General features: G+C 41.1%; 1 protein-coding gene across 2 annotated transcripts in view; it reads right to left on the bottom strand.

Moving 5' to 3' along the window:
* The window catches only part of LOC106596674 (vesicle-associated membrane protein-associated protein A), a 54,517-nt gene extending 41,681 nt beyond the window's left edge, over window positions 1-12,836 (bottom strand). Inside the window, exon 1 of one of the 2 annotated variants that reach the window (XR_014391820.1) lies at window positions 12,596-12,836. Coding sequence is in view for 1 of the 2 variants with exons in the window: in XM_045714427.2 (XP_045570383.2) it covers window positions 12,596-12,653 (58 nt within the window). In the remaining variant the exon portion in view is untranslated. The remainder of the gene's footprint in view (window positions 1-12,595) is intronic. The other variant, XM_045714427.2, reaches the window with a different exon arrangement.
* Between the last annotated feature and the right edge of the window lie 503 nt (window positions 12,837-13,339).

Here is a 13,339-nt window from a genome sequence, read left to right as displayed (position 1 = left end):
TCCTCCAGACATAGGTTAGCTGAGGCTTCTCCTCCAAGAGAGAATAGACCTATGACTGTTATAAACCCTTGCTCTTTCAGGGTTAAAATTCAGAGAGAGGTTGAAAACCATTTAAATACTTACACAGCCTTGAATCAATTCCAGAAAGAGGAGAAGAAAAGAACTGCCTCAACTTGTATTATTTTGTGGAGCTGGGCTGTATTAGGGCCAGCACCTTCCAAGAGAGAATAGGCCTATGACTGTTATAAAACCTTGCTCCTTCAGGTTCAATTCAGAGAGAGGTGTGGAGCTAAGCTGTGTAATAGGTTACTAACATTTCCAGGTTCACTTTAGAAAAAAAGAGGCTTGGATAAAATTCCGTCCACATGCATTCAGTTACATTCATGTCACCAAAGGGTTTTTTTAATTTTATTTTTTTAAATACACTATATACAAAAGTATGTGGACACCCCTTCAAATTAGTGGATTCAGCTATTTCAGCCACATCCGTTACTGACAGGTGCACACAGCCATGCAATCTCCATAGACAAACATTGGCAGTAGAATTGCCTTACTGAAAAGCTCAGTGACTTTCAAAGTGGCACTGTTATAGGATGCCACCTTTCCAACAAGTCAGTTAGTCAAAATGTCTGCCCTGCTAGAACTGCCCCGGTAAACTGTAAGTGCTGTTATTGTGAAGTGGAAACGTCTAGGAGCAACAACAGCTCAGACGCGAAGTGGTAGGCCACACAAGCTCACAGAAAGGGACCGCTGAGTGCTGAAGCACGTTAAAGTCGTCTGTCATCTGTTGCAACACTAACTACAGAGTTCCAAACTGCCTCTGGAAGCAACGTCAGCACAAGAACTGTTCGTTGGGAGATTCATGAAATGGGTTTCCATGGCCGAGCAGCCTGCACACAAGCCTAAGATCACCATGAGCAATGCCAAGCATCAGCTGGAGTGGGGTAAAGCTCGTCGCCATTGGACTCTGGAGCAGTGGAAACGCGTTCTCTGGAGGGATGAATCACACTTCACCATCTGGCATTCAACCTGGGATTGGCGGATGCGAGGGAACCGCTACTTGCCCCAATGCATAGTGCCAACTGAAGTTTGATGGAGGAGGAATAATGGTCTGGGGCTGTTTTTCGTTTTTCATTTTTCAAGCCCCTTAGTTCTTAAGGCTACAGCATACAATGACATTCTAGAAGATTCTGTGCTTCCAACTTCATGGCAACAGTTTGGGTAAGGCCCTTTCCTGTTTCAGCATGACAAAGCACCTGTGCACAAAGAGATGTCCAAACAGAAATGCTTTGTCGAGATCGGTGTGGAAGAACTTGACTGGCCTGCACAGAGCTCTGACCTCACAACCCCGTCGAACACCTTTTGGATGAATTGGAACACAGACTGCGAGCCAGGCCTAATCGCCCAACATCAGTGCCAGACCTCACTAATGCTAGTGGCTGAATGGAAGCAAGTCCCTGCATCTAGCGGAAAGCCTTCCCAGAAGAGTAGAGGCTCTTATAGCAGCAAAGGGGGGACAAAACTCCATATTAATGCCCATGATTTTGGAATGAGATGTTCGACGAGCAGGTGTCCACAAACTAAGCAAAAAAAAAAGAAACGTCCCTTTTTCAGGACCCTGTCTTTCAAAGATAATTCATAAAAGTCGAAATAACTTCACAGATCTTCATTGTAAAGGGTTTAAACAGTTTCCCATGCTTGTTCAATGAACCATAAACAATTAATGAACATGCACCTGTGGAACGGTCGTTAAGACACTAACAGCTTACAGACGGTAGGCAATTAAGGTCACAGTTATGAAAACTTAGGAGACTAAAGAGGCCTTCATACTGACTCTGAAAAACACCAAAAGAAAGATGCCCAGGGTCCCTAAGTGAATGTGCCTTAGGCATGCTGCAAGGAGGCATAAGGACTGCAGGTGTGGCCAGGGCAATAAATTGCAATGTCCGTACTGTGAGACGCCTAAGACAGCGCTACAGGGAGACAGGACGGACAGCTGATCGTCCTCGCAGTGGCAGATCACGTGTAACAACACCTGCACAGGATCGGTACATCTGAACATCACACCTTCGGGACAGGTACAGGATGGCAACAACAACTGCCCGAGTTACACCAGGAACGCACAATCCCTCCATCAGTGCTCAGACTGTCCGCAATAGGCTGAGAGAGGCTGGACTGAGGGCTTGTAGACCTGTTGTAAGGCAGGTCCTCACCAGAAATCACCGGCATCAATGTCGCCTATGGGCACAAACCCACAGTCATTGGACCAGACAGGACTGGCAAAAAGTGCTCTTCATTGACGAGTCGCGGTTTTGTCTCACCAGGGGTGATGCTCAGATTTGCGTTTATTGTCGAAGGAATGAGCGTTACACCGAGGCCTGTACTCTGGTGGAGGTGGAGGGTCCGTCATGGTCTGGGGCGGTGTGTCACAGCGTCATCGGACTGAGCTTGTCGTCATTGCAGGCAATCTCAACGCTGTGCGTTACAGGGAAGACATCCTCCTCCCTCATGTGGTACCCTTCCTGCAGGCTCATCCTGACATGACCCTCCAGCATGACAATGCCACCAGCCATACTGCTCGTTCTGTGTGTGATTTCCTGCAAGACAGGAATGTCAGTGTTCTGCCATGGCCAGCGAAGAACCCGGATTTCAATCCCATTGAACACGTCTGGGACCTGTTGGATCAGAGGGTGAGGGCTAGGGCCATTCCCCCCAGAAATGTCCGGGAACTTGCAGGTGCCTTGGTGGAAGAATGGGGTAATATCTCACAGCAAGAACTGGCAAATCTGGTGCAGTCCATGAGGAGGAGATGCACTGCAGTAGTTAATGCAGCTGGTGGCCACACTAACCCTAACCCACCGCCCCCCCCCCCCCCCCCCCCCCCCCTTTGTTCAGGGACACATTATTAAATTTCTGTTAGTCACATGTCTGTGGAACTTGTTCAGTTTATGTCTCAGTTGTTGAATCTTATGTTCATACAAATATTTACACATTAAGTTTGCTGAAAATAAACACAGTTGACAGTGAGAGGACATTTATTTTTTTTGCTGAGTTTACTTTTGGTAATGTTGATCATTCAAATCCCAGTTTGCGGCAGCACACACACGTTATGGTATTGAAGCGACCAGTCTAGCTACACACACACACACACACACACAATGTATTTGCATTATGTTTTTCATCTGTTATTGAGGAAATTTACAGAGAAGGTTACATTTTTATCCTGGCTCACAGCTCCTTGGACATGGCCCATTTACCCTTTTCAGTGAGGCTGGGAAGAGAGGGAGCTGGTCAATTACCAATGTTGTATATAAAACCTGGATTGCAGATGCCATTTATTGGCTACTGAGAGGCTTTGATACCACCAGTCGGCCATATTGGCACTCCACATCAGGAGCGATCCTCATAGGAATGAATGGAATTCTATAGGACCAAATGAGTTTTTATTTAAGTTTGGGGGGTTTTTTTGCAGTGGGGACAGTAACAGTAATCTAAAAAAATATATATATATTTAAATGAAAATGTTTTTATACATTCTCATTTATTTAGCTCACATATAATTTAAAAAAAAAAAGTGTGCATTAATGTGTTTGTAAAAAAAATAAACATGGCAAAAAATGTTTTATACATTAATAAATGGATTTCTCTCGCTTCCAAAATATTATTTATAAATGGTGGGGTAGTACCAAGATGGAGGCACGGTGGCTTCAACACAGCACCCCCTATCAGTCATCTAGTGTATTTAGTCCTGCAACGATTCCAGAAAGCAGTTAGCTAGAATGACGTTTTCATCTGGAGACTGAGGGGAAAATGTAACGCTTGTAACTGATGATCAGAAGATGTTGAAACCCATTCAGGAGACATCAGACAGGACATGGCTATTAGCTCTGGTCCAGGTCGTTCAGCAGACCTACAGTGCTTTCAGAAAGTATTCATTCTCCTTGACTTATTCCATATTTCGTTGTGTTACTGCCTGAATTCAAAATGGATTAAAACAACCCCAACACCTCATAATGACAAAGTGAAAACATGTTTTTAGAAATGTTAGCACATTTATTGAAAATGAAATACAGAAATTTCATTTACATAAGTATTCACACCCAAGTCAATACTTTATAGAAGCAACTTTAGCAGCAATTACAGCTGAGAGTCTTTCTGGATTGTTCAACATTTGCCCATTATTCTTTTCTAAATTCTTTCATCTCTGTCAAATTGGTTGTTGATAGACAACCATTTTCAGGTCTTTCCATAGCAGATTTAAGTCAAAATTGTAACTCGGCCACTCAGGAACATTTATTGTCTTCTTGGTAAAACAATGCCAGCGTAGATTTGGCCTTTTAGGTTATTCATCTCCCAGTGTCTGTTGGAAAGCAGACAAACAGGTTTTCCTCTAGGATTTAATTTTTATCCTGAAAAAAAATCCCTTGTCCTTAACAATTAGAAGCATACTCATAACATGATGCAGGCACCACTATGCTTGAAAATATGGAGCGTGGTTCTCAGTAATGTGTTTCATTTGTCCCCAAACATAATACTTTATACTTAGGACAAAAACTGAATTGCCACATTTTAGCAGAATTACTTGAGTGCCTTGTTGCAAAACATGATGTATGTTATGAAATATTTTTTCTGCGCAAGCTACCTTGTTTTCATTAGTATTTTATAAAAATTACAAATGTTGTTGAGCCATCAATTTTCTCCTAACACAGCCATTAAACTCTAACTGTTTTAAAGTCACCTTTGGCCTCATGGTGAAATCCATGAGCAGTTTCCTTCCTCTCCGGCAACTGAGTCATGAGGCCTGTATCTTTGTAGTAACTAAGTGTATTGACACACCATCTAAAAGTGTAACTAGTAACTTCAAAATGAGCAAAGGGATATTCAATGTCCGCTCATTTTTTTTTTCACCCATCAACCCAATAGGTGTCCTTATTAGCGAGGAATTGGGAAAACATCCCTGGTCTGTGTATTTGAAATTCACCGTTCGACATATTTTATGCGTGGGGCACAGAGACGAGGCAGTCATTTAACGATTATGTTAAAACACTTACTGCACACACAGTGAGTCCATGCAACTTCTGGGCTTGTTAAGCACATTTTTTTACTCCTGAACTTATGTAGGCGTACCATAACAAAGAGGTTAAATACTTGACTGAAGACATTTCAGCTTTTTATTTGTAATTCATTTGAAAAACATTTATAAAAAAAAGAATTCCACTTTGACATGATGCAGTAATTGTGTGTAGGCCAGTGTCCAAACAAATCTCAATTTAATACATTTTGAATTCAGGCTGTAAACACAACCAAATATGGAAAAAGTAAAAGGGGTGTGAATATTTTCTAAAAAGGCACTATCAGACAAGGGGCATGGCTACTAGCTCTGGTACTGGTCGTTAGTTCGCCCATCTCCTCCATTAATGTTGTACAGGAAGGAGTACTAACTTTCTCTCCTCCATTAATGTTGTACAGGAAGGAGTACTAACTTTCTCTCCTCCATTAATGTTGTACAGGAAGGAGTACTAACTTTCTCTCCTCCATTAATGTTGTACAGGAAGGAGTACTAACTTTCTCTCCTCCATTAATGTTGTACAGGAAGGAGTACTAACTTTCTCTCCTCCATTAATGTTGTACAGGAAGGAGTACTAACTTTCTCTCCTCCATTAATGTTGTACAGGAAGGAGTACTAACTTTCTCTCCTCCATTAATGTTGTACAGGAAGGAGTACTAACTTTCTCTCCTCCATTAATGTTGTACAGGAAGGAGTACTAACTTTCTCTCCTCCATTAATGTTGTACAGGAAGGAGTACTAACTTTCTCTCCTCCATTAATGTTGTACAGGAAGGCGTACTAACTTTCTCTCCTCCATTAATGTTGTACAGGAAGGAGTACTAACTTTCTCTCCTCCATTAATGTTGTACAGGAAGGCGTAGAAAGGTCCTGGACCACAGGCAGGGCATGGCCAGCACTGTGTCAGTATCTATGTTTTAGAGATGTTGACGAGTAGCAGATGTCAGCACTCTATGCAGATTAAAATTATACATTTTTAATTATTATTATTTTTATTTTTTTTAACAAGGAGCACATCTGCACCTAAGTTGAAAAATGTAGGTGGACCACAAAGAAATTTAGGAGCACAATGACAAATATTTGAGATATTGAAGCTAGAATTCTTCATTTCTTTTCTTTGGCGTACTCGTGCTCATAAATAAAAATGCCACGTCGCACAGCAAAATATTTAGGCACATATGAGAGTAAGAAATGGTCGCACTGCAAAGCCCTGGATGTGTCTCATCTAACGGCCAGGAAACTCCGATTAGACAGCTCTACAAGCGTTATTATTAGAGCTGGGACGTTAAACCAAAAATTACAGAGAGATCCTTGATGAAAACCTGCTCCAGAGTGCTCAGGACCTCAGACTGGGGCAAAGGTTCACCTTCCAACAGGACAAAGACCCTAAGCACACAGCCAAGACAATGCAGGAGTGGCTTCCGGACAAATCTCTGAATGTCCTCGAGTGGCGCAGCCAGAGCCCAGACTTGAACCCGATCAAACATCTCTAGAGAGACCTGAAAATAGCTGTGCCGTGACGTTCCCCATCCAACCTGACAGAGCTTAAGAGAATATGCAGAGAAGAAATGGGAGAAAATCCCCAAATACAGGCAGCGTCATACCAAAGAAGACTCGAGGCTATAAATCGCTGCCAAAGGTGCTTCAACAATGTACTGAGTAAAGGGTCTGAATACTTCTCCATATGACTGCTCGATCCACACAGCAGACATTGTGGGCTAGGTTAGGAATGCTGTGTTGTATGTATAGCGTAACATTCTACGTGGCGTCATTACGTCATGTACCTACGTTATATAGAGGTATGCACGTCAGCTTTGACATCGGATTTGCACATTGGCGTTAAACTAGACATCGGGCCGATACCGATGTTGGCATTTTTAGCTAATATCGTCTGATATGTTCATCAATATATCGTGCATCCCTAGTGTTCAACATTTGGTATGTATTGTAATAAAGTTAAATATAAATTGAACAAAAAGTTAGTGTTTGGAGCAAATAATATGCTGTAATTACCAAAATAATGTATCTGAACTTGATTTGAAATACTATCACATTTCAAATGTCTCATGTCTCTAAAATAAAAAAATAAAAATACAGATCTAAATGAATGTTTAAAATACAGGTCTCTTTCTGTAGCAGCGTTATACCACCTTATAAACCATATGCTGGATCACCTGGTAACCAAATAACTTGGGCTAATACACTACCGGTCAAAGGTTTTGGAACACCTATTCATTCAAGAGTTTTTCTTTATTTTTTCTATTTTCTACATTGTAGAATAATAGTGAAGACATCAAAACTATGAAAGAACACATATGGAATCATGTAGTAACCAAAAGAGTGTTAAACAAATCAAAATAGATGTTATATTTAAGATTCTTCAAATAGCCATGCTTTGCCTTGATGACAGCTTTGCACACTCTTGGCATTCTCTTTACCAGCTTCACCCAGAATGCTTTTCCAACAGTCTTGAAGGAGTTCCCACATATGCTGAGCACTTGTTGGCTGCTTTTCCTTCACTCTGCGGTCCAACTCATCCCAAACCATCTCAAATGAGTTTAGGTCGGGGGATTGTGGAGGCAAGGTCATCTAATGCAGCACTACATCACTCTCCTTCTCGGTAAAATAGCCCATACACAGCCTGGAGGTGTGTTGGGTCATTGTCCTGTTGAAAAACAAATGATAGTCCCACTAAGCCCAAACCAGATGGGATGGCGTATCGCTGCAGAATGCTGTGGTAGCCATGCTGGTTAAGTGTGCCTTGAATTCTAAATAAATCACAGACAGTGTCACCAGCAAAGCACCCCCACTCCATAACGCCTCCTCCTCCATGCTTTACGGTGGGAAATACAAATGCGGAGATCATCCGTTCACCCACATCGCGTCTCACAAAGACACGGCGGTTGGAAACAAAAATCTCCAATTTGGACTCCAGACCAAAGGACAAATTTAAACCAGTCTAATGTCCATTGCTCGTGTTTCTCAGCCCAAGCAAGTCTCTTCTTATTATTGGTGTCCTTCAGTAATGGTTTCTTTGTAGCAATTTGACCATGAAGGCCTGATTTACACAGTCTCCTCTGAACAGTTGATGTTGAGATGTGTCTGTTACTTGAACTCTGTGAAGCATTTATTTGGGCTGCAATTTCTGAGGCTGGTAACGCTAATTAACTTATCCTCTGCAGCAGAGGTAACTCTGGGTCTTCCTTTCTTGTGGCGGTCCTCATGAGAGACAGTTTCATCAAAGCGCTTGATGGTATTCGCGACTGCACTTGCAGAAACTTTCAAAGTTCTTGAAATTTTCCATATTGACTGACCTTCATGTCTTAAAGTAATGATGGACTGTTGTTTCACTTTGCTTATTTGAGCTGTTCTTGTCAGAATATGGACTTGGTGTTTTACCAAATAGGGTTATCTTCTGCATACCACCCCTACCATGTCACAACACAACTGATTGGCTCAAACGCATTAAGAAGGAAAGAAATTCCACAAATTAACTTTTAAGAAGGGACACCTGTTAATTGAAATACATTTTGATTTGTTTAACACTTTTTTGGTTACTACATGATTCCATATGTGTTATTTCATAGTTTTAATGTCTTCACTATTATTATACAATGTAGAAAATTGTCAAAATAAAGAAAAACCCTGGAATGATTAGGTGTTCTAAAACTTTTGACAAGTAGTGTGTGGAAATTTCTTTGATATGTAAAAATAAATTAAAAAATAAATAAAAAGATAAGAGTAACTGTGCAACTCCACAAAAAAATGTCTCCTAACTTATCACAATATGGATTTCTGTTTTTAGTTCATGTCAAAATAAGTTTGTTACACACCAAATATGGAGTTGTGCTGACCAACCTTTCTTTGCCCCAGTTAAGGCCGGTATGTACTTTTTTTAAAAAGTAACCGAAAAACAGAAATGCCTATTCAGCACCTTCAAAATCACTAATTACTGCCAGCCATGCAAAGTTGGCAACTCTGCAACAGCTCAATACATTAGGAGGTTCCCAACAGGAAGGTTTCCGTTGCTTAAAAAAAAACACATTTATTTAGACCTTTTTGGGAAGCACATAGTCTCATCCTCTCCTCGTCCATCAGTCTCATCCTCTCCTCGTCCATCAGTCTCATCCTCTCCTCGTCCATCAGTCTCATCCTCTCCTCGTCCATCAGTCTCATCCTCTCCTCGTCCATCAGTCTCATCCTCTCCTCGTCCATCAGTCTCATCCTCTCCTCGTCCATCAGTCTCATCCTCTCCTCGTCCATCAGTCTCATCCTCTCCTCATCCATCAGTCTTTCGTGTCCCGACCGGGCTTTCCTCTCGTCGCCCAGTCTTTCGTGTCCCGACCGGGCTTTCCTCTCGTCGCCCAGTCTTTCATGTCCCGACCGGGCTTTCCTCTCCTCAGCCATCAGTCTTTCCTCTCCTCAGCCATCAGTCTTTCCTCTCCTCAGCCATCAGTCTTTCCTCTCCTCAGCCATCAGTCTTTCCTCTCCTCAGCCATCAGTCTTTCCTCTCCTCAGCCATCAGTCTTTCCTCTCCTCATCCATCAGTCTTTCCTCTCCTCATCCATCAGTCTTATGTCCCGACCGGGCTTTCCTCTCCTCAGCCATCAGTCTTTACAACCCATAGATAGATACTATTTTGAGGGTTGATAACAAAGAGCGAGGTGCCCACTTTAATGAAATGTACCTAATATTTCCTCTACAATTACATAGCTGTGCCGGTGACAGGTCCCCCAATACAGCTGTTGATGTGTTGCCCACCAACAAGAGTTTAAATTTGGCAACACCATTTATCTTTCTGCGACTGAATGTTGTTTTCAGAACGTCGGTCCCATCTGAACATCTAAAAAAAAAAATGTCTGCACTTGACATGGGGGGGGGGGTAGACATTGGAAACTTCTGTCAACCAACAGTCATGTGACACTGTCAACATCACCAGCATTGGAGCCAAAGATAAAGTAGCCACTCCTTTAACTAGCTAGCTAGTACCAACAACTAGTGTAAAAACTAATCAGTGCATAGACAATCAATGCATTTCAGCAGTTGACACGTCATGATTCAAGATCCCAGAAAATGTTCTGTATGAACAAAAAGCTTATTTCTCTGAAATTGTGCACAAATTTGTTTACATCCCTGTTAGTGAGCATTTATCCTTTGCCAAGATAATCCATCCACCTGACAGGTGTGACATATGAAGATGATATCATTACACAGGTGCACCTTATGCTGGGGACAATAAAAGGCCACTAAAATGTGCAGTTGTCACAACGCCACAGATGTCTGTTTTGAGGGAGCGCGCAATTGGAATGCTGACTGCAGGAATGTCCACCGGAGCTGTTGCTAGAGAATTTAATGTTAATTTCTCTACCATAGGCCGCCTCCAAAGTCATTTTAGAGAATTTGGCAGTATGTCCAACCGGCCTCACAACAGCAGACCACGTGTAACCACGCCATTCATCCGCCGCCATCACCTCACATTTCAGCATGATAATGCACGGCCCCATGTCGCAAGGATCTGTACACGATTTCTGGAAGAGAAAAACGTCCCAGTTCTTCCATGGCCTGCGTACTCACCAGACACTTAAATTTTTGAAATTTAGCAGACACTCTTATGCAGAGGGACTTACAGTAGTCAGTGAGTGCATACATTTTTTCATACTGGTCCCATTGAGCATGTTTGGGATGCTCTGGATTGACGTGTACAACAGCATGTTCCAGTTCCTTCCAATATCCAGCAACTTCGCACAGCCAACGAAGAGGAGTTGGACAACTCTCTGCAGGCCCTGATCAACTCTATGTGAAGGAGATGTTGCGCTGCATGAGGCAAATGGTGGTCACACCAGATACTGACTGGTTTTCTGATGCACGCCCCTACCCCTTTTTTTTTTTTTTAAGGTATCTGTGACCAACAGATGCATATCTGTATTCCCTGTCCTGTGGTCTATGGATTTCACATCCTAATGACCATTCCAATTTACTCTTTTCCTTATATGAACTGTAAACTCAGTAAAATCTTTTATATTTTTTGTATGTTGCGTTTTATATTTTTGTTCAGTGTATTTTAATAATGGATGGTAGATCTTCAGTTTGGGAAGGTTTAAATTGCACTCGTGGACGATTCAAGGATGGTGATGACAAAAAAGTTAGTCTCGAGCCCGGTTACTAGATAACTTTCTGGCCAATGTTAGCTATAGTCCCAGGGGAGAAAGAGGAAGTGATTAACTTCATGACTTACTATCAAATTATAATAGTAATGATTGATTAATAGTAGAATTAAAAAAAAATTAAACTCTTGATGTACTGGTCTCAAGATGCATCACTTATTTCTCTCTCCCTCTTTCCATCTTGCTCCAGAGGGACAGATGACTGGGACATCAGGTTGCAGCCACACATTACATTTATACATTTTTTGATTAAATAAAATAAGCCAAAAAAAGCAAACTGTTGAGGCTTTTCGATTTGTAATACTCCAGTTGAAAATCTGATTATTTTAGAGAAATAATGATTTGTATTAATACTAATTCACAATATTTAATAACATTGTGTTAGTTCAGTGAAAAATGACATTTTAGTTAGACCTGACAAACCTGATATACAGCTAACCATTGAGTTCCTAGTGTACTAATAACTAATTATATGCAGCTAGCTAGAACAGCTAACGTTACAGGAGAGCCTGAGGGAGTTCAAAACGTAGCCAGTTTTTTATTTTACTAACTTTTTGACGGATAAGTTATATTAGCTAACGTTAACTTGGCTAGTTAATGACTGTTTAACAGGCAGGCCTAACGCTAGTTATATGTCCTCTGTCCTGGTATGCTAGTTCTTGGTTACAATAACTAGCTAATAATAGCTCATTTTAATGCCGCCAGGACTCGTTTACATCTCGCTAACGTTAGCTAGTTTTTCCATTACCTTACACTAGCAGGCTAGTTGTAAACTCCAGTGCTAACGTTAGCTAGACACCACAGGTATTCCTTATCTGGACATTCTGTCACAGGGAACTGGTAAAAAAAAATGTTATATTTTGAATACAATCAGAAGCAAAATTATTTATTTTTCACCGTTTGAGGAAGAAAAGAAAGCCAAAATCCACGCTGTTTGACCACGTCGCTACAGTCCGGTGATTCACACAGCGGCCCGTCTCGGTCGTCACTAGTTACCACAGCCAGTCATAAACACAGCACCATTTCTACAATGTATCTTATTAAAATCTAACCTTAAAAAAAAAAAAAAAAAATCACACTATTAACCGTATACCTAATCTTAAAATTAAAACCAAACTGAACATTTGTAGTTAAAAAAAAAAATAAAAAAAACTTTTACGATAGCCAATTTTAGACTTTGTGGCTGTGGTAACTAATGACAACAGCCCGTCGTCTCCTTTTCCCCAACTCAAAATGGCGGGTTGGCCGTCTAACATTAGCCACGAAAACTAACCACATCAGGGAGTGTGAAATCATTCCGAGAGGAAAATCCTACCTTATCTTTAGCGATAATGAAAACTGTCAACGGTATTAAATCCACTTACCTTTAAATCTAAGATCAGATGGAGGATCGAGAACAAGGACCTGCTCCAACTTTGACATATTTAGCTACAGTTTTAGCTACAGTTGTCAAAGGGGGGAGTCACTGACAGATGGAAATACTATTGAAACGAGTCAGTCGCTGACTAGTCTCTGGGTTTAGAACCTGAACGTGCACACGACGTGCACACGCCACGGGAGCACCAAAAAAAGTGCGCGTTCACGTGGTGTGTCTATACAGAAACTAATCTTGTTGAAAGTTGATTTGATAAAGTTACTTAGCTATTTATAAATATCTATCTATAAATAGCCCAAACAACTACGTCTTCACCTACTGTATTTATTTATTTATTTAGCTCCTTTGCACCCCAGTATTTCGACGTTGCACACTCATCTGTCAAATCTACCATTCCAGTGTTTTACTTGCTATATTGTATTTACTTCGCCACCATGGCCTTTTTATTGCCTTTACCTCCTTTATCTCACCTCATTTGCTCACATTGTATATAGACTTATTTTTCTACTGTATTATTGACTGTATGTTTGTTTTTACTCCATGTGTAACTCTGTGTTGTTGTATGTGTCGAACTGCTTTGCTTTATCTTGGCCAGGTCACAGTTGTAAATGAGAACTTGTTCTCAACTGGCCTACCTGGTTAAATAAAGGTGAAATAAATAAATAAAATAAATAAAAACATATTATTTGAGCTATTCCAGTTAAAGTCACTTAAGTTATCGAGTATTTTGTTG

The sequence above is a fragment of the Salmo salar genome, chromosome 03, assembly GCF_965601325.2.
Source record: "Salmo salar chromosome 03, fSalSal1, whole genome shotgun sequence".
Classification (NCBI taxonomy): domain Eukaryota; kingdom Metazoa; phylum Chordata; class Actinopteri; order Salmoniformes; family Salmonidae; genus Salmo; species Salmo salar.
The sequence above is the reverse complement of the archived record's forward strand: the minus strand, read 5'-3'. Positions and strand labels throughout refer to the sequence as shown.